Genomic DNA, 27,752 nt, shown 5'->3' on the forward strand with positions numbered 1-27,752 from the left:
TTTTATGGGAAAAAAAAAGACAGAAGAAGAAGTGACTTTGAGATATAATTTTACGTTGGAAATTGAAGTGAACAATTAAACTGAAACAGATTTTATTCATAAAAATGAACATGTAAATTAAAACGGAGGGAGTAAGAAAGAATAATAAAAGTGGTTAAAGTGGTAAGACCACATTATATTTAATGAATAGATTTGAAAAAGTAGATGAAAGTAGTGGGTGAGATTGTTATAGAATTACTATTTTTGCGAAGTTTTGTACTCTCTCCGTCCCAATTTATTTGTCTTGTTTGACTTTTTATATGATCAGATTGACCAAACTTTGACTATAATTTACATATATAAAATAAATAAAAAATTATGAAAAATATATCACTAAAATCTACATCTATTCTATTTTAAAATGTATTTTTTTTTCGATTTTCAAGATCATGTAAGAATAATTACTAATTATCGATCAAAGTTTGATCAATTTGACCACAAAAAGTCAAACGATACTAAATTAGGACGGAGGGAGTTATATGAAAAAAAATGAGTGAGACATGAAAAAAACGGTCAACAATAAGATGGGACGGGGTATAAATAGTGAACAACACAGCAAACATTAACTTCTCCATGGTGACGAGAAAATTAGCACTTACTGGTTACCAAGCCTCTCATCGTAGCTATCTTTAAAAACAGTGATTTTCTTTTACTTAATCGGGGTTTCAAGAATTCTTTTTCTTTGCAGGAGAACGCGGTGAAATGTCCCTGATATACTCTGTAGATCGTGCTCTTTCGAAGAGCATCTAAAATTCTATAATTTTGAAGAGCGCTTAAAAACAGCTGGATTGTATACAATTTAAACGGGAAAAATCTCAAATTGGTCACTGGTGTGAACTTGTAGTATCAAAAGTTATATCAAATTTAACGGGGTCTCATTCGTACCACTTTAATAGCTGATAATGATATGTCTGTTAGTTTGACTGATTGACCGGATGGAAAGATGACGTGGCTAACAGACAGACGGAGTGGCCTGTGACTGAGATTGTGGTGACGGGAGAAAAAGGAAGATAAAAATAAAATAAATTAAACTAATAAAAACCAACTTGAATTGATGGTGCAATGGATTGTTTACTGTTATCTGCCGCAATTTCAATAGTTATCGAAGGAGATTTTTCCGGATAGGTAACAGGAGACTGCCAGTTTATTAAGAAACTGAAAAAATCATAAATTTCATATATTTTTTTATAAAATTTATATTTCATCAGTAATCATAAAATATTCTGATTGTATATTTGAAACAAAATTTTGATATTATTTATTCACTTTTCAAATTTATTAAGTAACTACTTTTTTTTATTTGACGTTTTGATTTTTGACGCACAATTTTAAATATTTTGTCTAAATAATAAAATTAATTATTTGTGACCAAATTTTGTGAATTGGAATTTTTGTTACATATTTTTTTTAGAGAAATAAAATTTTAAAATTAATAATTTTCCATCAAAAATGATGATGTCAAATAAAAAAATAAAATATTATTAGATCCTATCATGGTACACATTTTTTTTTATCTTTCTCACTATTTTATATAAATTTTTAAAATGATATTTTTTATTTTAAAATGATATTTTTTATCTTAATAAAATTATTATGTTGTTTTGTAATTCTAAAATATTCAATACAAAAATATATTGCAACCAAATCAAAAATTGGAACAGTAGATGGATTATACAAGGTGCAGCTGCAGATAGCTTCTTATGTTGTGTTTGGTTGGGGAGAATGGAATGGAATGGAATGAGTAAAATTACTTGAAATTAATAGAGATAGGAGGGAAGTTTTGGAAAAAAAATGAGTGAAGGCAAAATTGTTATGAAGAGATTTGTGAAGAAATTGGGGGTAGGAGAGAATGAAGCATTCCATCTCAAATTGAAAGTTTGATATATAGCACATTATGGAAGGAATGGAATGGATGAAAGAATGAAGTTTCTTAACAATTGTCCATAACATAGTTCATTTTTCATTCCATTCCTTCCGGAATCATTCACCCCAACCAAACACAACATTAGTCATCTCTTTTGCATCACCTTCGGTTACCTCAGGGACGGAATTAGCACTTGTGTTTGACTTGTTTTTCTGCAATATTCTTTTCAGAGCGCCAATATTTCCACCAGGTAAAGTTTTCTCTATGGATGGCGTTTCATCTTCAGGACCGGAGGCAGGCATCTTTGTCCACCATTACAATCGGAGAAATAGATTCTATGGAAGTTGCTGAGAATTTGTCTACTTCTGCTACCAACAATTCGCCTTTGTGACTTGTTTTATTTTTTAAATAGTTTATGTTATTTGTTTTTGTTATCTTTTATCTCCTGTGACTGTTGCAATCCGAGTCACAAGCCACGTAACGTCACTTAGCCATTCTGTCAGCCGCTCTGTTTGCCACGTCAGCTTTCCGTCAAGTCAACTAGTCAAACTAACGTTCTTGTCATTATCCATTACTAGAGTGGTACGAGTGAGACCCCGTTAAGTTTGATAAAATTTTTGATACTACACGCTCACTTCAGTGACCAATTTGAGATTTTTCCCCAATTTAAACTCATACGTGTAACTCAAAAAAAGCACCAAAATGTCACTGCAAAGAAATTACTGAAAGATATCTCCGGACAACTTAGTTAAGATATTAATATTGATTAAGACAGTAGGTAAATTTGATTGAAGACATGCAAGATTGAAATTTGATAAACCTGATTTTAAGTACAGTCATACAGTCCACACATTAGACAGAGCCCAGAACTTCCCAGACTTCTATTATTAGAAGCCATTTTGGAAATATTTGATTTCATTATCACTAATGTAACAAAAAATTGAAAACATCTAGAGCATCTACTTGACAGGCAAAACAACTGCAACCAAGTTCTCAATACTTCACAGAAACAACCTTATGCTGTAAAAATACAGCAATACATTCTATGAGGAACTCAAAAATTTGTCACAAATTTAAATAATTAATTATGAGGGCGTTACATGATTGGGAGAATGATCACGATATATTTGCATTCTTTAAAGACCCGGTTTCCACGACACCTGCAGATGTGCGCATCAAATGCATGCCCAGTGCAGCAACACAAGAAGCATCCGATTTCAGATGGGGCTGCACGGATTCCCAGATCTTTTTCTTCTGTATCTGTGCTCATATAATATACGGATATATTAGGAGGGGGCATGGGGGAGAAGACTTGAGCAAAAAGTATAAGATTATCAGGACAGGTTCATATCTTTATATATTTTTTTGAAGAAAAGAGCATAAAAAGAAATTAGATAGAGGAGCATTCTGAACTTGGAAATGGCAGGTCTCAGAAGCACCTGCTAATAAAGCCTCAAGGCGACCTAGGTCCTGTTTAAAGTAGTACACTGATGACAGAACCGAATGTGCCAAAATGAATTATATATAAATAAACTGATAGGACTTACCAGTTTTAGGTGCACATACAAATTGCTTTAAAGGCTAACTATTGAAGCATAATTTTTGTGTGTGTGTGTGTGTGTCCTCTTCACCTTAAAAGTCTCTCCACCCCTTAAAATCATGAGGTTACCATCACCTGCTAAGCCATGCCCATAAGCAAGAAAATTCTCCAGTCGGATTCTAGCTTCTATTGTGTAAGGTTCTCATAACTAGAATAGCATTGAGTCTTTCTCAACTCGGACCACAGACTTTCAGACACCCTTCAATGACACCAAAATATTTTTCTATTATATCACTGCGCCACTTGCTTAATTCAGTTACACCTACTCTTCAGTAATTTAACATTATTCTTTAATGAACTGAGTTGGGAGTAAAGTTTTTAAGTTTTAACATATACTCCGAAGTCCAAATTCACACATAGAGTGGCCCCACATCCCCTACAGAACTTCCAATAGGTAGCAACCGACCTGATCCCCATTCGTTGTGGAATGCGATTCAATTTGGCAAATCCTGCAAACCAAATATATGAAAAGAACAAAGAAGAGAAGACAGGAAAAAGGAAGGGCGGGGGGGGGGGGGGGGGGGGGGGGGGGGGGGGGGGTGGCATCGAACGCTAGTGGTCTAGTCTTATAAATACTTTCCTCTTCCCCTCAAAACATCTCGTTGTTCTATTCCTGGATATTATAAATTCACGAGGCACCATCACACACTAAACCATGCCCGTTAGCAGAAAATATCTTGTAACAGAATCTAGCTTTTATCATGTAAGGTTGCTTTCAATAACCAGAGTAGCATTTAAGCTTATGTCTGAACGTTGCACTCTATCTCAACCCAGACCAGAGATTTGCAATCACTTTTCAATGATACCACAATAATTTCTTTTTATATCATTGCATACCCTTGAGCTTGATTAATTTACCCTTAATAGACTAACAATATTTTCTAATGAACTTTAGAGTAATATTTTAATGTATATTCCCAAGTCCAAATCCATATATAAAGTAGACCCACATTCCCTACAGATCCGCCAATAGTTACCAGCGACCTAGAGGCCAATTCATTGTGAAATGTAATTCAATATGCCAATTCCAGCAGCCCCCCATAAAAAAGAATATGGAAGAAGTAAGAGACGATGAGAAAAATATATCGTTGATCCAAAAGAAAGAAAAAGTTTTAACATCCGAGGCTAGAAACTCAAGATAATATCTGTAAAAAGGTTTGAAAACAAAGAAGGACGAAGAAGACGATGTCTCAGTTTCAGTGCTTTGACTGTATATTCCTCGCTGAAAAGGTTTGAAAATGCAGCAGGAAGAATGTGATCTGTCAATTGTTGTGGCTCATCCACTTCGCTTTGCATACATCGACTGATTAAACAAACGTGCCAATTTATGTAAAATTACTAATAAAATGCAATTTCCCTTTTCCAGTAAGCATCCAGTAACTCGACTTGTCTAGGACGGAGCTTTCTTTCATAACCTTGTCACAGGACGTGGACATTCCCTCTGGTTGTTCCCGGAATCCCGGGTTGGGTCTGGGGAACATCCGAGCGATTGACTTGGCGGATCCAAAAGCACTCACAGACCGCGAAATAAGAAGACCAATAGACATAAGGACCATTTGAGCAGCAGATTGTAATCCTCCTAGAAAGGCATGGTCCGAATATAAAGGAGTGAACGTTCCCAACAATCAGCGACTTCTTTATATTCTTAAATGAAACAACGAGAAATTCCTCTACCAACCCCACCCCGCTTCAGTACCATCTTCGTAAAAGAATTGCAACTATGAAAAGCCGTTCAGGGACGCTTGCTGAAACTCATTCATGGGCGCCTTTAATTAATTAGACTTCTATAACTATGAATTTGAAGTTCTGTTCGCATTTTATATTACAGCAATGTGCTGCTAGATTTTTTTTTCAATATAGAATCTTCTTTCAAGTCGATTGAGCTAGGAAACTAATTATACGCCTTCCTTCAAAATAAAAAAGAGCAGCCAGAAACAAAGTTATTGCTACTGAGGTACAAGATGACTGTAAATCCTGAGCACATAAAGCAAGAATGCAGGCAATGTGTGTAGCTATCAAGTGAAGGACTTCCGGGAGGTCACCCAGAACGATAGGACTGTGCTGCTTTGGTGTTTGCATGTCTTTAACCACCAGCATCTGACTAGCATTTAACAGTGGCTGTTAAAGCAAGGGCATAAGCAAATTCCTTTTATAAGCCAAGTAGGATAGAAGTCTATATTGTGGCTAAGAGCACACAACAGTAAGAAGTAAGAACTGACAGAAAGAAAAGCAGTGACACGATTTCTGGCAAGCTGGAAGGGCTTGGACAGGATAGAATTCAATCCAACGATTAGTGATTATGCTACATTTGATTGAGAGGTATGAATAAAATGGAAGCTCTTATATAAAATTAGAGGAAGATGGATTAGTAAATAATGACAAGAATTGTGGAAAAATTATGAATAAAGGGAGTGGATCAGTCATTCTTAAATTTGGCCTTGAGCTCTAGTTTAAATTAGTAGGTATGGATTGATGAAAACAATGAAAATTCACAGATATTTCTCTAAAAAAATCTAAAAATTTCCATTCCATTCCATCAAAGATGATTCCTCCCAACCAAACAGTGATGTGCGCAATATAAAGTGTGATCCAGCTAATAATTAGCATACTACCAAACAACATTGCTTGCTTAACCATTAGCATACCACCAAACAACATTACTAAAAATAATCATATGGTATAGCATCAAATCTAAAGCCTCTAACAGAATAAAAGACCTGATTGGGCGAGGCAGCATCCGGCAAACTCCCCATCTCCTCTTCCGAACCAAACCACACTCGATCCCCAGGAATCGAGCCCTCGGGAGGAACAAGAAGCTCCACATTCTCATGTGCAGCATCAGAAGCCGCCATAAGCATCCCCGACGACTTGACACCGCGCATATTCCTGGGCTTCAAATTAGCAAGCACAACAACCTTTTTGTCCTGCAACTCCACACAAACCACCTCAAAAACATCACCAACAAATTCACACACAGAAAGACAAAACAAAGCAAAGGGGCACCTGAAGATGTTCGAGAGGAATATACTTGACAAGGCCACTACAAATGATTCTAGGCTCAGGCTCACCAACATCAACCTCTTCAACATAAAGAGAATCAGCCTCCTCATGTCTCCAAATCTTGATAATCTGACCAACCCTTATGTCCAAACTGTTGCCCAACCCCTTTAACTTATCTTCCTCGGAAATAACAGCTTCAGTGTCGGAAGTAGAATCGGAAACCACAGTAGTAGTATCAGTAGTACTAGGAACAGAGCCCGAGGTGGTGCAAAAACACACCCTACTAATCTTGTTACTTGTAGTTGTAGTGGCTTTTAAGGATGGGAAATTGAAGGGGGCTTTTGGAATCGGAACGGGGAATGAGGCCGGAAAGTGAGGGCGGAGACCGCCGGCGCGGCGGAGGTAGGATACTAGAAAAGAGCCTCCGCCTCTGGAAATATTAGCTGCACCCACCACCATTCTCGTTTCTGATTATTGTGGATAATTTCTGGACTGCTTCATTTTTATTATTTCGGAGAACATTTGTTCAACTCGTTTTTGAAAAAAATAAAGTAATTAATTTCATTATTTGTTAGTTCCGATTTGTACTAAAAATTGAGATGTCACTCAGGTTTGTACTAAAAAATTTAAAACCTTACAAAAAGTTGCATAGTAATTCTGACAAGCTAAATAGATGACTACTTAACTCTGTACACTTCGAAAAACGGTGCAAATCTCACAAATTCTAGAATGGTCACAATAAGAGAGTTAGAAAAAATACTTCCAATATCAGTTAGTAACGCCTATAATAATGTAGTGTTTTCAATTAAAAAAAAAACGCTAGATCGTGTAACATTTTGTTGTTCTAATCCTAACAAAATGCTACACGATATAGCTTTTTAATTCTAACAAAACGCTATATGATATAACATTATTTGTTAATATCTAAAACGCTACACGATGTAGCGTTAATAAATACTCCCTCCGTTTCAAATTAGATGTCCACTTTAAAAAAAACACATAGTTTAAGAAAAATGGTTGTTCACAAATTAATTGCATTAAATGTTCAAAATATGTGGAGTGAGATTGATGTAGGAAATATAAATAAGAGATATGTGGAGTAGAATTGACTTTAGAAATATAATTTTGCATTGAAAGTTGAATTGGACAAGTAATTTGAAACAAAAAATTTTCTTGAAAATGGACATGTAAATTGAAACGGAGAGAGTAATATTTGAGGCATTTTTCTGGAGCATTAATTATGAATATAGTGATAGTGAGAATCGGCACCCATGCACTGCAAAGCTGTACAAGTAATATAAAAACTACTTTTTGTTCCCTCAATTATTTATACCCGGAAACAGTAACTGGACACGTATTTTAATGTTCTCAGAAAATATAATTTAAAAAATTATTTTGAACTTTTTTCTTTTGAATAAAAATTTAATATTTAATTTTTTATACAAAAATAATTAAAAATAAGTTCTAAAACTATATTTTATATACATTTTAAAATGCAGGTCAAAAATGCAATGCAGAAAAACATTAAAAAATGAGAGGGAGTATATGATCCAGGTCCTAACTTCTAACTAAGCCATCAAATTTAATATACACCAGCAATGCAAATAATTCTAATATATTGGGATAAAAACCTTTTCAGTTTACAACTAATGATGATTGTACAACTAACGTTATTGTTAAAGCACTACTGTGGCTGAATATGAATTCTCAGCTCAGCTGCTTAAGGCAAAATTTGCGTTTCTTTATTTGGTAGCCAGGTACTTCTATGTAATGCACTGCGAATTTAAACCTCCCGCATAAACTGCTGACATTGAGTAATCCTGCCCTACTCTGCAATTCAATCTTACTTTCAAAACCAAAAACGATCATAGTTTATAAAACCCGGGTGGTTTTGTTCTGCGGTACAAGGATACAAAAATCTAGGACATAAGGTAAACTTTCCAATGTGAACCAAAGGCATACAAGGATCAATACATTATAACTACAAGGGCAAAACTAAAAACAAATCACAATAACATAGACTTGAATCTCTACGTAGGATACAAAATGATAAATAAACAAGAAAAAATACAGATGGTTGGACTCTCAAGCAATTATAGCTGGGTACTTTAAATAGTAAATTAACCAGCAATGACTTAAATATACATCTAAAAAACCTATCGTCTGCGCATCCCTCTTCCACGACCGCGAAGAGCACCACCGCCACGCCCTCTGCCCATTGCGCCTGCAGCAGCTTCACCCTGTGCACTCTCAGACTGCATAGCAGAAGTTGACAGAATCCATCAGGAGTTCTAATATATTGCTTTTAGTTGGGATTAAGGGAATGGAATAAAATTTGAACTACATCACATGTATTTATAATTTTCATTTCTTCCTCCATTCCATTCCTAACCTAAGCACGAGGAAAAGTTCTCATTTCTTCCTCCATTCCATTCCTAATGTAGACTAAGAAAAAGTTTAGATTTCATTTATTTTTCCATTCCATTCATTTGAGAAATATAAATTTTCCATCATGTCCTTTTCCTCTCAAATCAATTCTAGAAAAAATTGCACTCTCATATTCTTTTCAATAATCCTTCCTCCCACCTCTAAAACTGAGATGAATATTTTCCGTCATAATCAAACACTATATGCTCCTCAACAATGATAGTAAAGTTGCTTGTTTCAGAAAATTTAAAGTTTAGATTCAACTATAATTATCACTCAAGTCATTTCTATATAACTTAAGGAAATTTACGAATTGCAAAAAAGCTTCAAACTATCAATGGCTCTAAAGAAAGAAAAAACAATATTACCTTTGGGTTCTTTACAGTTTCATCCACACTTAAAATGAGACAAGCTGCCTCTGTAGCTGCATTTATAGCATTGATCTGGAGGGGGATTATCGTAAAAAATATATATATTAGGTAATTCACTTACAAGCAACGAGATAGAACAAAAAAATTTGATTTAATCAGTAAGGGAAAACTTCTATATACCTTCACGACAGCTGGTTCCCACACAAAGTTTGCATATGAATCAGCAATTCCACCAGTATTGATATCTACACCATATAGTGCACCCTCACCTACATATAGTTTTTCAGCAACATTAATAGAGTTACAAGTGTTACAACTTAACAAAAAAATAAAAAACATGCACAAGAAACAATTCAGCTAAATAAAAGTGATTCCATTGTTATTTATTTGTGCCATTTATTGTACTCAAGCGAGTTCTAAAGGTATTTTTAAAATTAGAAACATTTATATATTATTAGTTTTACTTGATTTTATAATTTTCTGCATAATTATGAATATTTTCTGCAGATTAGAAGGATTATAGCCTCAGGCCATTAAAATTATTTTCAGGGCTGATAAAAATATTTCGAGGTTCAGACGATATGGGTGCGAGTTTCGAGACAATATTTTCTAAATTATATAAACAGGTTAATTGCTATTTTTATTCTGTCGAGAAATCAGTTAAGTTAACCGAGAAAGAGAGAAGTAATCTTTTTTGGGTTCTTTGCGTTCGTGCTCTTTGAGATCAAACCATAATTTGGAGGCGTTACCCATTGTTTTTGAGTTGACGACTAGTCGGAAAGTCACCCTGAGAGAAGAAGTCGACCAACGACTCGTCTTAAAAGTCATCCACGGGTAAAACCCGACCCGACCCGGTCCAATCAAGTTTTACCTGACCCGGTCAGGGTTTTTTAAACGATACTTACATAGAATTTGAAGATTATCTTGAGACTAAACCAGAGTTGTCAAGCGGCGGAGGTGGACATCAGTTGGAGCTCTCTTCCGGTTAGTTCCTCTCTCCTCCATCTCTTTCTCCTCTCCTATCTCTTCTCTTTCGTATCTCTCTCTTATCCTCTCTTTTCTCTTCATCTCTTTTTCTTCTTTTTTGTTTTTATTTTGACCGACTCCGATGGCTCAATAGTATATACACACCGTCTTCGTGTGTATATATACTGGGGGCTGATGTGTTTTGTACGTGGCCGACTCCTAATGATGATGAGGATGTGGAAGATGACTATGGTGTACCTCCCGATCCATCCTTGAAGAATACTCAAGAGGGAGATGAAGATTACCATGGCTTCATGCTTGATTAGTTTATTTCACTCATCTATTATATTTTTATTTGCTTAGGGATGCTTGACTTTTGGTATTTGAACTTATTGTCTCTTTCCTATTTGAAATATTGAATGATGTGTTTTTATCTATATTATATAATCTTTACTATATATATATATATATATATATATATATATATATATATATATATATATATATATATTTTATGCATATCACGACTTGTCGACTTATTTCGACTAGTCGGGCGACTTGTCGACTAGTCGATTCCAAGGCATCCGGGCGCCGAGGCTCGACTTGTCGACTTAATAAGCATGGCGTTACCGGATTCCGATTTCAACATTTAGGTAGTCAAATTGAAACTCATGACACGTACAATCCAAATCCATCATCGTCTTTGTTGTTGGTATGATTTTCAAATCTTCCTTTTTTTTTATTAATTTCGAATTTATGCAAAAATTGGGTTTTCGATTCATTGCGTGCATGACTTAATGATATCAGTTGCTTGCCTGTGATTCCAGGAGTATGCTTGTATCTTCTAATTAATTTCTGGACCATCCTCGCTATAGAAACGAAGGTGCATGTGTGTGTGTGTTAGTTTCCAGAAAACTTTGAGGCTTTGATTCGTAGTTTTGGTTGATTTTGTCCCTGCAACCATGTAGATCGTGTCATAAGCTTCATATTTGTGTGTTTGGGGTCGAGTTTGGACCTCGATTTGACCGATGGACAAATCACCGCTGCCGTTTTTCCAGCCGTTTGGCTGCATTTACGACTTATTCAAGGTCATTATTAGCTTCGTGGCGAAATTCTAGTCAAAATTCATGTATCATACGCTAGATTTCGTTGACTTATGGAAAAGTTATGCTTGTCGGAAGTTTGAAGGTCGCCTGGAAATTTCAAAATTCCGGCAAACCTCCATTAAAGCTGACAGCAAGCATTCATGCTCAAGAACAGTGTTTAATCTGAAAATTTGACCAAGTCAAACTTGAAAAGTCTTTTGGGAGGAAATTCTTTTAAATGATTTTGGAAGAAAATCATTTAAATTCGAAGATTATTTTATTTTCAAAATCATTTTGGAAAACTTTTCATTTCAAAACCATTTATTTATAAAACATTTTTATTTAGAAATTTTATTCTCAAATAATTATTTAGATTATGAATTATATTTTATGAATTATTCTAAATTTCAAAATTTTATTTTAAATCCAAAAAAAAGTATTTTTTTGGATTGGATATTATTCTGAAAAATCAAATATCTCTTTTAAATTCAAAGATTAAATAAGTTTAGTTAGTTTTAATTAAAATTAAATGATGATTTCATTAATGTAATTATTTGATAAGTTTATTTATTTAACTGATAATTCTATTAATTAGTTAATAGATTAATATTAATTAATTTTAACTGAAGTATTTATTGTGGAATAGTATTTTAAGATTTAAAAATAGTTGTTGAAGGATGAACTAGATTGTTTATCTAAAAATATTTTAGTTCTAATTTTTCTTATTTAATGTTAGTCAAAGCTTTCTAATTATTATTTTAGAACTTGTTTATGTGTTATGGGAACTATGTGATGCTATGATCGAGTAATAGTTTTGTTGATTTGGAAGTACATGAATTGCAAGTTGTATCTAAAATTGTAATTGTTATCAATAAATACTACGTACTTCGTGATTTTTCGGATGTAGTTATGTGAACTGTTCTAGGGGCTTCCATCTAGATTTAAGTTCCGAATAATTGTTTGTCTTGAATTATCTATTATGGACTTGCATATTAAATTGAACAAGGTAGTAGTATATTATGAGCAGAATACGAACAGTAGACAGATCCGCCGCTCAGTCCAGCAGAAATAGATGCTGGACCCAGACCGATACACAATCACTCTTTTTTGAATATCCACCTAAAATCTAGGTACATGAGTGCAACAAAACAACCACTAGATTTTGAGGACAGATATACATTTCAAATGACATGTATTTGGTCCAGAATCTATATGATATTACAAATATACATGTAGAGAAGTAAAACAAAAAAGTAGCTAACCTGACGCTAGCGCATGTTTCTGCCTTAGTTTGTTCAGCACATCAGTTGCATCAAATCCAGCATTGTCACAAAGTTGACGTGGAATAACCTGTAACATATTACAAATATAAAAGTAGAACTTACACTGATTAACATTTATAAAGTAAAAATATACTCTGATCCTATAGGAAACCTGTAAGAATGCAGATTATAAAATTAATACTAAAGAGCTATATCCTATTTCACGTTATGTAACTTGAACTTAAGTTGTTGAAACTGAATTGAGCTTTATTATTACACAGGAAACAAGACTCACGCCATTGAAAATTATAAACATTAATTCTCAATCTCCCAAGGATTTATCTCTGAACTGCACGACACCTGGATATCAACGAGCAACGACTCTGGTTGACACAGACTTCATGGAAGTCCACAAGAATAATCACCTAATCCCACTTATTTAAAGTGCTCAGCAATCAAAACACACCAACTCACATTTAAACTAATCTACATTTATCACTATTTCCCTTCTTTTTCAACTAGCAAGCTTATAATATTATAAATTAGTATCAGTTCAAATAAAATCTCTTAGGTTCAGCAAGAGTCGAACCACAGGACATGGGACACCAAAGGATGAGCACTTACCACTTGGGCGATACAGTCGCGTTCTATCACTATTTCCATTAGTTGAAAAATTCAAATTAGTTACTTTAATCAGGTAAAATTTCTCCTTACAAGACCCCACACAAATTCCACCACCGACATGTTGATTACAGAATATAACTGCTTGCACTGATTTCTCATATAGCTATAAATATTAAGTACTAAAATACTTGGCCAGGAGGGTACACCCAAAATAAAATTGATTATTGAATCTTGATTATATATGTCTAAGATACATAGCTTTGGAGGGTTATTAAATCTAAAATATAACAACATGCCACACAAGGTTAAACCTTGTCCTGATCTTTGATTTTCTAATGAAAGACTTCAGATTCAAAACAATCATATATTCCAAGTCTCTGATGAGCAATCAGTATTACCACACACCAAAAAGAAGCCAAACAGCTGCCTACTTAACTTTATGAATTTCAAGAGTGAAATAGCATTCAGTTCATAATTCAAAACTAGATATGACAAGTGGAAAACAAATTACAAATGCGATTGCTCTTGTTCAAAGTAGTAAAACTATAGTAGTTTGTAATAGTCTAGAAGGCAGATATGAGACAACCTTCCAAATATCATGAAAACATACCTCGAGAGCTTTTGCATACGAGTTTATAAATAGCTGGGACTTTCCAGCTATTGTGCGTGCATGCTGCCTCAAGTATCGACTTATTTCCATCTATGAAAAAACAAAACTTTATTAGTCATCAAGGAGTTATCATGCATATAGTAACACACTTTGTGAGTACTAGAGATGAATTCATACATCTATTGCACCACCACCAGCAACTACAGTAGAGTTCTTCATAGCCCTCCGGACTATCATAATTGCATCATGTAAGCTGCGTTCTGCTTCCTCGATGAACTGATGTAACCACCAAAGTTTTTGGTCAACAGAGTACTGGCTAAACTTATCAAATAAGATTACCCAACTTTAACAAATAAAAACCTGGTCAGCTCCCCCACGGAGAACAATAGTTGCTGTCTGGCCAGAAGGGCATCCACTAAATATATTAAACCGCTCATTTCCAACTTGTTTCTCCTCAAAAATTTCACACGATCCAAGAACCTGTTTAACAAACCAATCTCAATCATTTTGCCAAATGTAAAGGACAAAGTAATTTAACCTAATACAGTATCATATAATTCTAATGGTGATAGATACAAACATATATATATGTGTGTGTGTGTGTGCGTGTGTGTGTGTGTACTGGCAACTAATGGCATATATGATTTGAGCATATCCAAATGGGAGACCTCATCAATGACATTGTTGACTGATGTCTGTACAGTTCCACCTGTGGCCGCAGCAACGCGTTGCAAATCCTCTTCAGCAACACGGCCAGCGCAAAAGATATCTCGGTCTGCAAAATACTGAAGACAACAAAAAATATTACAAGATGATAATTGTTATTTGGTTACTTATAATTACACTTCCTGAGTGTACTCATGTTAAGGAATAGGCAATTAGTCCAAACTCCCAACTGATGTACTAGGCACCACTAAAGACTCAGAACTGCATGCTATACTGCCCAGACAATTTGGATTGCTACCAGACACTTGCACATTAATATTACTAAATGCAAACTTTAATGAAGTAAAAATGTATTTTAAGTAGAAGAGAATGTCACCTGTGTTCCTAGATCACCAATAGCCAGACGGGACAAAACAATTTTGGCTCCACTCTTCACACATTTATCCAATTTATCATAAATGATATTCCATTCGGCATCAACAATTGACTGATACTGCAACGGGTCTGATAGCCTGTGGTGTACAGAGCAATATATTAGTAAGGTGTGTACTGCTACAAAATTGATTTTATGAGAAAAGCTAAGCAACCTAACCTTATCTCAGCATTTTCTTTTTCTGATTTCAGCTCCAGTTCAATGTTAAGCAATAGTATCTTAGGATTTTCAAATTTCTTTGGTTGCTGTTCAAATCCAGCATACGAGAATGTCTTTTTGAAGGCAACACCATTCACAAGAAAAGAATCGCGCATTGTACCTCCGGGAACCTGTAGTTTATTTTGATAAACAGATAAATCTTCAAACAAATTAATCACATAATAATATGATCAGCGGATATGTAAATGAGACAGGCTGACACATTGGAACACTGACCAATTATTACCTCCAGACAATTTATTTCTAATATTCTATTCATAATCACAGTAAAGTATTTTTAGTTTTCATACACCCCAGCTTCAACCTAAATTTTTATACACTGGTCAATATAGTACTACCACAGTACCACTTGTATTCATAAGTACAAGTGTACAACCTCAAAAGCAATAAATTATTGAAGGTTAGTTGAACTGTAAGAATTAGCCAAACAAAGCAGTAAATGTTTTAGAAAGAAATTCGTTTATCCAAACTATAATTTAGTCACTACCAACAGGAATCTGAAAATTGAATATTGATAAGGCAGTAAAAACAATACACCAAAAGTTAATTCACACAACACCGTGCTTCAGCTCGCTCTCCAACATTATTATATTGAGAAAGTAACTAGGGTTTGACATGACTTCCACAAGAGCTACTGTTGTATATTTCAAGGTTACATGAAAAAAATTGTGCTTTAGCTTTGAAAAGAAAAGAAAGAAAACATATACTCCTAAAAGCCACCTTTTCTCTCCTGACTGTAACTTGAACAGCAAAACAATTTTAATGAGAAAACCAAAATGCAATTCAATGTATTATGGCCAGATAAATGAACCCTCACTTTCTTCTAATCCTCCCCTTTCCTTTCATCAGAGTTGAATCAGATCAAGAACACAAAAATTATCTTCCCTTGTTCTGCCAAGTAGAACTAGGGACTGGGCTGGCAACAACAAGCCTCATCCAAGGTACTTAATAATAGAATCCGCCACTTTAGATATGGGTATAAGCATCTAATAACTACACCAAGTGACAGCAAAAAAAGACACAAAGATTGCAATAATCTTGCTAAGGATCATACCGTGTCATCTATGTAAAAAAGTCAAAATACAAGATTATCATGCAATTAACATGGTTCAATCAATCATCAGCCACTTGTTGTCAGAGGTGTGGTCTGTACAGTATACACCAATGTCCATACAATAATCACATTTAGCCTGATATCTTAACAAATAATTGTGAAATTCGGAACCGGTAATACTTACCTTCTTTATGCCTATCATATTTAGCCTATCATCATTCCCAATTGCAAGGACAGAATCAACAACCATTGATGCAAAGAACTCTTTCTCTCCTCCTATGAGCTTCGATGAGAGGGTTGTAGCAGCACACTTAGCCAGTAGACTTCTCTTTTCATCTAAACTTTTTCCCTCTATGCTAACTGCTAATTCTTTAATCTTCTCGATTGCCTGTTGAAAAGAACATATTACCAAGTCATGATGCAACAAAAAATTCAAAAATGAAAAAAGAAAAAAATTACAAAACTAAGATCCTTTACCAAATAAGAAGCAGTCCGATAGCTGCGAATGAGGTTTTGAGGGTGCACGCCGTCTTCAATGAAGGGCTTTGCCTCCTTTAAGAACTCTCCTGCAAGAAGAACCACAGTAGTGGTTCCATCACCCACCTGTTACATTATAAAAAGTCAGGACAATAAATTCACAGTTGAACGGCAGACTGGACATTTAAGATATGATTTCATTGGGTATGACATGGTATTCTTTCTCAAACAGTGTGAGGCAAATATTAGTTGCTGAATTACATCTTCTGAACTCCTTCAACAGGAAGCCTATAATTCAATTAAAGTAAGGAATGTTTCATATTTCTTATTTATTCTGTTATCATGATTTGTAAAATCACATTGTTTGATGGCACTCGCGATTTTACTTCATTACATTTATAGAGCTAGAAATATGTTTAAATAATTCAGTGATGCAAGCTCACCCATAAATTCCAACTCATCCGCTTGCATCACCAATTCCTTAAAACTAAAAAGTATGTGAAGGGGCTTATAGAGCTCACAGGCTTCGAACTATTTAACTTGAAAAATAAAGCTGTAACACTTGGCAAATGCAAATTTATGACCCAAATAATTAGATACCAGATAAACCTCTATCAGCAAGAACCTACTATAGAACCAGGAAAACATGAATCGATAAGAGCTTCTCATGAGTCATGATGATACCAAATTTCTTTCCAAACCATGAACAAGTAATAATTAATTGTTTCGACGAATTCTTTATAATTTAAGTCATTCTTTGGCATGCTGGGACTAATTATCTAAAACTTGCATCATTCAAACATAATGAAAATTCTGCTTGGCTAAAAAATCAATCTATTATAACAGAGTCTTTACTCATGCCACTTGCTCTTAGTTAACTTCAGTAAATTATACCATGATTTGTTTCCAAATTTATAAAACATTAGAAGGCTAGGTCCACACAAGTTGCAGGGCTAATGGGGATAAACATCCAGGAATACTCACCAAGTTGTATTATCTTTGGAAGCAAGTGGACCAAAAATAACAAAAATAAACACACATACACACCTCAGAGTCTTGTGATTTGGCAATATCAACAAGGATCTTAGCTGCAGGGTGTACAATGTCAAGAAGCTTCATAATCGTTGCACCGTCATTAGAAATAGTGGTGTTTCCCTTATCGTCATGGATTAACTTGTCCATACCCCTTGGTCCAAGAGTGGTACGCACCACATCGGCCACAGCCATAACCGCATTAATGTTGCTCACTAACTGGGCCTTCCCTTGAGATGTATCTGTCCCTTCTTTAAGCAATATAATCTGAGGTTGCTGTTTCCCCAAAAAAACAGTGTCTTTAATCAAACAATAACAATCACAACTAAACCTCCATTTAAAAAAAACTAGCATGTACAAAAGAAATCTACAAGAAAAAATAATTATAATATAAATACAAAGTCAGCATACAAAACAATTTGTCGTCTCATCGGAACATAAGCTAGCAGGAACTTAACAGCAAAATGGCCTACCCCGTAGTTAAGATAATCGATTACAAAGATTAGTACAATCAATCTGACAAATCAAACTCACGCAGCCAACTAATGCGATCTATGTATAAATAATTAGCTATAAATCACTACATATATTACAAATTTTAATACACGAATACAAAACCATGATTCAAATTATCAATCTTCATCTTGAGCAATTAGTTACAAACAGTAAAAAATGGACAGCAATTATGTACGATTTGAATCGATTCAGTGCGATTCATACAGAGAATTAAAAATAAAAACTAAAGAAGGAAGAGAAGTTACCATCATAGTTGACATGGTGAATGGAGATAGAGATGTTGTGTGATGGAGAAATGAGAGTAAAAGCGGTTGGGTGGTGTGTATACTGATGAAGAAGAAGGAGCTAGGGTTTTGGAAACACAGAACAGTCTTCTTTTCGCGCTACTCACTTGACCGCTACACTGCTTTTATTTTTTAAGTAATACTGCCTATAACCCGTGTTTTGGTTATATAATGGGAATTTGTTCTATATACTGTTTTTTTTAATCTTATTTCTATTTTTACTACTCCAATTATTAACATTTTTACTTTTACTACCTCTTTTAAACTCACATGCTTTTATTACCATATATACCTTACAGTTATAATTCTTTTTCAAAAATACGGTACGTTAGTGAGAGAGTGGAGCAATGGGTTAGAGCGGTGATTGGGAGTTGAGCGCTGCGCGAGTTGATTCACTGAGCAACGCTTGGACAACTTCTCTCTTCCTTGATCGCTTCTCTCTTCGTCAATTTCTCTCATCAGCGAAGCTTTGTGAGTCTCACTGCTGCTCTGTTTTGATGCTTGATCAGGTGAAATTTTGTCATTCTCACCCTTGAGTTGTTGTGAATTTTGTGTTTAACAGGGTATGTTCGATTTGTTCGATTTTTGTTTTTTAAAACCCTAAATACCTCTATTTTGGATAATTTGCTGCTCTTAGTATGATAAGTTGTGTGCTTCGATTTGAATGAAGTTGAATATATATATATATATATATATATATATATATATATATATATATATATATATATATATCTGTGTGTGTGTGTGTGTTTAATTTTGTATATTTCAGTTTGAGAATGTTATAACCTCCAAATCTCTTCATTTATGATGTAATGTTGTTCTTATAGATTTGGATTGCAATGGGTAGTATAAGAAGTAGATAGTTGCAGATGAGGTTGCATTTTAGGCCAATATTTCTAGCCAATATTTCTACTGTTGAGGCTGATTATTTAGGATTTATTTGCTTTTGAATAAGTGGCCCCGCAGGGGCACCCATTGCATATTAGGATCATTGTTAAATTGATTAAGTTGATCAGAAGGTTGCATATTAGAATGTGAAGTTGCACATGAAGTTGCATTTTAAGCCATTGTTTCTACTGTTGAGGCTGCTAATATTGAATTAATTTGCTTTTGGATAGGTGGCCCCGCAGGGGCATTCATTGCATATTAGGATGATTGTTAAAATTGATTAAGTTTATCAGAAGGTTGCATGTTAAGAGTTAAGTTGCATAGAATGTGGCTAATGTTGAATCAACCTCCCTGCATTTGCTGAAGGCTTATTTGAACAAGTCGGATGTTGATCCTCTTAGACTAGTATTGCATCATAACTGCGTTAAGTCATCATCTATGTGTAAGTCGCATGACTTTTTAAGTTTGTCAAATTTTTTAAAACTTGTATAATTAAATTATGTTATATTTGCTGCAGTGATACTGGTATATACATGATTTCGTTTTGCAGAGTATCTTGCCGATAAGAAGGAGATTCCCCAAGCAGACTTGGATATTGGCGCTCATAGAAGCAGACTTGATTTTCTATTTTCCTCAAATGGCATGGCAAAACAGATATATGGCTACGAGAGCGAGGGAGAGGATACAAAAGGAGATGAGAAGGCGATAAAGACTCTAACGAAGAAGAGAAAGACGAGATCTATGGAATGAATTGCTTGTGTTAATTTTTTTTTGCGCCACTAAGTACTTGAAAGGAACTGTGTAATGGTGGTTTGGGATGTAATATGATTTGATATGATGGAATTAAGAATTATGTAAATGATATGGTTTGAAAACTTATGATTTGGTTCGTTTATGAATTATTTTGTTTGTATTCGGTTGTTAGTTGCATATCATGGCACTAAGTTGCATAATTATATCATATTACTGAGTTTCATAATATGTTGCATATTAGGTTGGCAAGTTGCATATTAAAATAATAATTTGTTAAAGTTGCTAAAGTTGCATATCTATTTAATAAGTTGTATATGATGTTGCATATTGGATTATTAAGTTGAATAGTAGCAACTTTAACAATTTATGGCTACAAGTGGGTACTAAGTTGCATATAATATTGCATTGTAGGTTTCTACGTTCCTACAAGGATTATCATGCCAATGCATGATAAGATTGAATTCATTTGGATTATTGGCCCCGCAAGGGCTCTTAATGAAGTTGTACTTTAAATTTAGGAAATAGAATAAAATTGATCACAAGGTTGAAAATTAGGTTGAAATTGGCATATAATGTAGCATTCAGTGTTGTTAATGTCTAGAAGATATTATAATGCTAATATGCAACAATAATCAACTTCAAATGCAACTGAAAGTAAATTATCAATGTCACTTGATACCTTAACCTTAAAGTCAAATATATAAAACTAGTACTTCTATTCTATTACTATAAAACAACAATTTTGTCTTTGCTTGAGGAAAAGCAATCATGGTAATCATACAAAGTAACTACTTCAAGAAACTCTGACTGGAGGATTCCAACAAGATCTTCTGTTATGTCCGTATTGATTGCAACTCCCGCATTTGACTTGTTCATGTTGTTTTGCATTTATCTCCCACGAAACTTTACATCTTTTTTTTTGTCTGCCCACTCTTACTCGTCCTTGTGGAGGATATACCTTCATTGACTTGAAATTTTCGGATACTTCCCATGTGTCTTCGTGACCAACATGGAACACCGTCTCTTCATATGCATGAATCATTGCTTCCTTTGTGAAATATGGTGAACAATAATCATATGGATCATGATTAGCCTTTTGTAAAACAACAATTGCATGACCACAAGGAAGTTGGTCCAGTTGAAATCTATTGCATGTGCGGGTTCTCAAACCAATATCAACTATAGCTTTTTTTATCACCATTTTGAACTTCAAACAAAACATCATTTGTCGGATGCACCTGTACAACATATGAATAGATAAGTCAGTGCCTGTTTGATCAACATATCGAACTTATTGGTCAGTCTATTGCTCCAACTCCATTTTTAGATCAAATCGTGCAAACTCTCTAGCATAGCCAATTGCAAATGCAATCAACCAAATTCAACAATAGATAGCAAACAATATACTTCAGAATGGTCTCGTGTGTGCATAAAGAATTATAATGTTGATTAAACATTAGCAACATTTTATGCAACTTAACATCCTAATATGCAAACTTTTGATCAACTTAATCAATTTTAACAATGATCCTTCTAAAATCCTCTCAAAATATTTCTAAATCATGATTGCAACTTCAATGAGTGCCCCTGCGGGGCCACCTAACCAAAAGCGACTAAATCCTAAATCAGCAACTAAATCAACTTTAGAAACAATTGAATTAACATGTTAGTTGGGGTGCAATATAACTAAATCATAAAAACCACTACCGAATCAACATAAATTGCAACTCAAAACTACCAAGTTCAAAAACAACAACAACTAGTCCAATTTAAAAACATGTGAAAAATGAATTCTCATGTTATTTTGGTTGCGAGATCCATTATCTCATATATCATGGTTAGTCAACCAAAAGAACCCTCAATTGCAATTTAATCAACCGATTTGCAACAATCAACTAAATACAACAATGGACAATAAACTTCAATTTAATCAGAATAAACTTCAATTGCAACTCAGAATAACATTTGAATAGCCATAAACCACAACACAAACTTACGAAATCAACAACAAAATCTTCAAAATTATTGTAATCTCAAAAATGAAAATCATACTTAAATCTGTAATCGTAAGCAATACATGGCATTCAACTTCGATTTCAAATCAAATCTACAAAACCGAACTGATATCATACGTTTTAAATCTCAGTTGCTATTAGAATTGAAATTAGAAACCGAGATTATACCTTGTTCAAGCGTTTAGATGCTAGTTGATGCTGACGGAGTGCGGGAGTGAGGAAGAATCGCGGCAGCAATTGGAACGCGTGAGTGCGGCAAGAGTGGGCTTCTATTGGGCCCAAAAAGAAGGAACGTATTTTTGAAAATAGAGAGAGGAAGGAGGTATATTTATAAATAAAACTTATCCTTACATTATTTGTGAAATATATATGTAAAACATATACATGTATAAAAAAAGCCCTATAATAATTAGTAATTTATTTTTTATTATTTAAATTATAACATCATTTTATTAGTATTTTAATATTAATAGATTGAATTTTAATTAAATTATATTAGCCAATGGATTATATTTTCTCACAAAAATTTAAATTTTACAATTTATTATCTATTTAAAAATACTTTTTTTATTAATATGGGATAATTTATTATTCAGTTAATTTTAAATCATATTTTTTCATATTTCGTATATCTTCATATGTATGCAAAAAATATTTTTGTCATGTAACAGATTAGAGTTAGAAAACATATGTAATTATTCGTGTTTGTATTGAAAAAAAAATTCAAAATTATATATTTATAATTTTATTTTATCTTCATTATAATAAAGCAAGCCAAATGCTCGATGTTTTGGATCGGTTTAAGAGTTGTATTTATTATGAGATTGATTTTTAGTGTTGTAGTTTATTTTGAACTTGTACTTATAACAGATAAATTTTTAGTCTTATAATTGTTTAAGACTTGTACTTACTAAGAGATCGATTCCTAGTGTGATTCTTTTTGTTTTTAGCAAGATAAAAATATTTTGTCAAAGAAAAAAGCAAGATAATAATAATATAAGAATGACTAAAAAAACATGACCAAACCAAAAAATATGAACAAAATTTAGGACTACAAATTATACCCATGTTGGCTTATTATAGTATAGTATTAAATAAGCATAAAATTTCATAACTTTATTTTGTTTTGACCGGCTCACGTTATATGATAATTTGATCACATGGTTCAAAAACTTATCATCCGTTGGATCATATATTGATTAAATAAACACCGTTAGATTAAAACAAAATTAACATCTATTCCATAAGGCAACTGATATCTACTTTCATGTTTATAATTCTTTTTCTGAATCCAAAACGAATTATGACTTTCACATGTTTATTTTATTTTTTTAATCCAAAATAAATATTTCCTACCAATTCTAATTGTGGGGTCATATAAATCGCACCGTCACAAAATTATTTTTATCTAATATATTTTTAAATTAATAAGCCAGATATTTTAATCCAAAATAAATATTTCCTACCAGTTTTATTTGTATAATCATATAAATCGCACTGTCACAAACTTATTTTTATCTAATATTTTTTTTTTTTACGAACAAGTAAGTTTTATTAAACCAGAAATCACTTTGCAAAGCAATCTCTACACCAATAGGAACAAAACTCCTATCGAATACTCGATCTGGAAAAGAATATGATGCCCTAGCTAATTCATGAGCCACCATATTAGCAGATCGTTTAATAAAAAACAGTTTTACTGTGTTAAGATCTAAAACTAACGGCACTGTTCTATGATGCAACCAAAGGGAGACGCCATAGCAGCCTTGCTGCGCACTGCTTGAACAGCTACCAAACAGTCAGACTCCACAATCACCCCTTGCCAATCTAGTTCCTTCACCCAGCTAAGAGCCTCCTTAATAGCCATAGCTTCTGCAAAATCAGCATCCACTAAACCCTGCTTGTATATTGATTTGGCGAAGAGTAACTCACCCAATGAATCCCTTGCCACCAAACCCATCCCGTAGGAATTGAATTCGTTGAATGTTGCTGCATCCACTGAAAACCTTGAAAACCATGATTGTTGTCTCCTGTGGTCTAACCCAAACACTACTCCCGTCACCTTCAGTTAGAGTCGGAAAACGAGAAACAGAGATCTTACTTTGGGCAAATTTCCAATGTTCAAGGTACTGCTTAGCTTTTGCAATCACAACATAAGCGCGAGAATACTTCTTATTCCATACCACCTCATTCCTTTCTTTCCATAATGACCAACAGATCGTAGCAACTAAAGCTCGTTTGTCATTGTCATGGTTTGTCAAAATCTGCTCCCACCATCGAGAATAATCTACTTCTGCAATCCACTACACTTCTGAACTTAAAAGCTGCCAGCACTGAACCGCAAAAGAACATCCTATGAGTGCATGAGAGATAGTTTCCTCCTCCTTCATACAAACTGGACACAACCTGTCAACTGGAACATGTTTTTGATGTAGCATTACTTTTGTTGGAAGGCAATACGACAAGGATCTCCACACCAAATTCAACACTTTTGGCGGAGCCTTAATTCGCCAGATCTTCCTCCAGAAACTGTCATTTGCCTCTTGTCTCCATAGTTGTTTTTGAGCCTGTAGGAGTCGATATGCGCTACGGACAGAGAAATGACCTGAAGCTTCCCTGCTCCAATACACACTATCTTCCCACGCATCCTCCCTCAGTTGCACATTCCTTATACATTGCTGATCTCTATCATTGAACATATCAGTGAGAATATCCTCGTCCCAGCCCCTATGAGACATTGACATTAACGACGAAACTTTGTTATGGGATAATCCTGGGGTTGTCGATGTGATGAAAGGATTATGAGGATCCAGCAGCCATGGTTGACCCACAATATTAATAGAATTTCCTGACCCCACTATCCATCTCACTCCTACAGCAACAACATCCCTTGATTCCCAAATGCTCCGCCAGATTTAGCTTGGACTATGTCCAACATTAGCAGTTAAGAAATTACCATTTGGGAAATATCGAGCTTTATAAATCCTGCTAACCAAACTATCATGTTTAGAAAGGAATCTCCACCCTTGTTTAGCTAACATCGCCAAATTAAAATCTCTAAAGTCGTGAAAACCCAATCCACCACATGATTTATGTCTACTCATACGAGACCAACTCATCCAATAAATACTTCTCTTATCATATGAATTGGATCACCACCAATACCTGGATATTGTTCTCTCCAGATCCTTTATAATTTCTTCAGGAAGTAAGAAAACACTCATGGCATATGTTGGCAACGATTGAGCCACTGATTTTATCAACACCTCTTTACCTCCTTTAGATACACTTGCCATCACAGCTCAGAACACGTTGTTTGATCTTTCCTTGATGAATCTCAACGTCGCCACTTTGCTCTTCTTCATCATGTTTGGGAGACCTAAATAAGTACAATCCTCCCCAGCCTCCTTCATTTGTAGCACCTGACTCATCTGCACCTTTCCATCCTGGCTCATATTTGTACTAAAGAACACCGAAGATTTTTCCAAATTAACCTTCTGCCCAGATCCTTCCTAAAAAAATCTGCATTAGCCTCAACATATGCGTAGTTGATTCCTCATTTGCTTTACAAAACAGATAACTATCATCCGCGAAAAGCATATGAGATATACCTGGAGCACTCCTACAAACTTTAATCCCCTGAATCCATTTCTTTTGTTCAAAATTTTTTAACAAGGCTGAGAGACCTTCAACACACAAAATAAACAAATACGGAGACAACAGATCTCCTTGACGAATGCCACGATTGGGCAAAATAGGGTCAACCTCTCGCTTTGCATGCGTAACATGATACGAAACCGAGCACACACACTGCAAAATTAAATGAATCCACCATGCATCGTACCCCATTTTTATCAATACAGCTTTCAAATATGCCCATTCAATCCTATCATAAGCTTTACTCATATCGAGCTTAATCGTCATGGGGCCATCTCTTCCTCTCCTTTTACGTTTCAGATAGTGCATAACCTCGTGGGATATCATAACGTTATCTGATATAAGCCTCCTGTCATAAAAGCACTTTGGTTTTTATAAACAGCCGTCTCCAGAGTTTTCTTAAGGCGATTTGCTACCACTTTTGTAATAATTTTTATAAGCACGTTACACAGAGAAATAGGCCTTACCATAAGCTTCCACTTGTGAAAAAGTTCCTCACCATATGGACAATATCTCTGCCAACAATTGTCCAGTGCTTCTGAAAGAAAGCCGGCGTCATACCATCAGGCCCTGGTGCCTTATCCGGGTGCATTTGGAAAAGCGCCGTCTTAACCTCAATCTCCTCCACTGGTTTTAAAAGTTCTATATTTTGGGCTCCAGTTATTACCTGAGGAATACAATCAATGAACTCCTGCCAATTTAAGTCAGATGCTTTAAATAAATTGTCAAAATATCTTGATACTAAATCAGCAAGTCCATTCTCCCAGTCCAACCCACTAACCCTCTTCATCCTTAAGCCTGTGAATCTGATTATTTCTTCTACGTTTACTGGCAAATTGATGAAAGTATTTACTGTTCTGGTCACCCGCTTGCAGCCATAATTGCTTGGATCTCTGCCGCCAAAATATTTCACGTTGATTATAAATAAGGCCGAGCTGCTTCTTAGCTTCCATATACTGATTAATGGAATAAGCGACTCTGCCTCCTCGAAATTGTTTTAGCAGCTCCTTACACTTTTTAATACGGCCACCAAAGTTTACAGTTATCTCTCTACCCCACACTGCAAGCTTGAACCTTCTGTTGGATACTTAGACTCATATCACCTGCCCAGCCATCCTTAACTAACTGCTCACACATTGGTTCAGTAAGCCATGTGTTCTCAAACTTGAAGCGAAAAATACCAGGCCTTTGAGTTTGTGACTGAACTGCTAAAAAAATAGCACTATGATCCGATGTTGATCCCTCTAAATTATACAGCTTAGCCATAGGAAAAGATAGCAACCAATCATCCGTTGTCATAGCTCTATCCAGTCTAACCTCCATCCAGTCTGGTGTATCCCTCCCTTTCTCCCATGTATATTGATGTCCTACCAGATCCATGCCTCTAAGACCCGCATCCTGAATGGCTTCGTTAAAACCCTCTATTAACCAGTTAGGATATGGAGCCCGTCCTATCTTATCATTCAAAGACACTACGTTATTTAGATCACCTATCACACGCCAAGGTAGGTTGGCATCTCTGGCTAAGTTACGAAGAAGATCCCAAGTGCGTCTTCTATGCGCTCTATTAGGCTCACCATACGTACCTGTTATTCTGTTAAGCGCCAAGTAATCATATCGGCCACATGAACCTTTATATCAATATAGAACTGAGAATAGCTTAGCAAGTCAGCTTGGTCCTTTGCTTTCCACAGCAGAGCAAGGCCACCACTCCTTCCTTGAGGCTCAACCACAAATAATCCCTCATATCGCAACATATTTCCTACCCACTCCAATTTTTCTTTACTTGCTATAGTTTCACACAGAAAAATAAAAATGGGCTGTTCTTGACGTACTACGTCAGTTAGGAACTGCATTTCCAAGGTAGTCCTATCCCTTGGCAGTTCCAGCTTAAAGAACTCATAATGACT

The 27,752-nt window shown here is 34.9% G+C and overlaps 2 protein-coding genes and 1 long non-coding RNA gene across 3 annotated transcripts; 1 reads left to right on the forward strand and 2 right to left on the reverse strand.

Annotated features, from left to right (window-relative positions):
• Positions 1–2,762: 2,762 nt before the first annotated feature.
• Positions 2,763–7,017, reverse strand: LOC108193335 (uncharacterized). Its single transcript, XM_017359939.2, has 3 exons — positions 6,507–7,017; positions 6,221–6,427; positions 2,763–3,163 (listed from the first exon to the last, which is right to left on the reverse strand). Exons 1-3 carry the CDS (start codon positions 6,960–6,962, stop codon positions 3,020–3,022), a joined length of 807 nt encoding a protein of 268 aa, XP_017215428.1. The 5' UTR covers positions 6,963–7,017; the 3' UTR covers positions 2,763–3,019.
• A 1,482-nt stretch (positions 7,018–8,499) lies between these two features.
• Positions 8,500–18,683, reverse strand: LOC108196562 (T-complex protein 1 subunit eta). Its single transcript, XM_017363895.2, has 14 exons — positions 18,491–18,683; positions 17,745–18,005; positions 16,698–16,823; positions 16,405–16,608; positions 15,107–15,276; positions 14,891–15,026; positions 14,517–14,633; positions 14,209–14,328; positions 14,026–14,124; positions 13,849–13,938; positions 12,615–12,702; positions 9,482–9,570; positions 9,299–9,373; positions 8,500–8,758 (listed from the first exon to the last, which is right to left on the reverse strand). The coding sequence occupies exons 1-14, from the start codon at positions 18,503–18,505 to the stop codon at positions 8,660–8,662; spliced, it is 1,689 nt and encodes a 562-aa protein (XP_017219384.1). The 5' UTR covers positions 18,506–18,683; the 3' UTR covers positions 8,500–8,659.
• Positions 18,684–18,703: 20 nt separating this feature from the next.
• On the forward strand, positions 18,704–20,330 carry LOC135147826 (uncharacterized). Its single transcript, XR_010285664.1, has 2 exons — positions 18,704–19,000; positions 19,648–20,330. It is a non-coding gene; the product is annotated as an uncharacterized LOC135147826 (long non-coding RNA).
• The last annotated feature ends 7,422 nt before the right edge of the window (positions 20,331–27,752 follow it).

Source organism: Daucus carota, chromosome 7, assembly GCF_001625215.2.
Source record: "Daucus carota subsp. sativus chromosome 7, DH1 v3.0, whole genome shotgun sequence".
Taxonomy (NCBI): Eukaryota; Viridiplantae; Streptophyta; class Magnoliopsida; order Apiales; family Apiaceae; genus Daucus; species Daucus carota.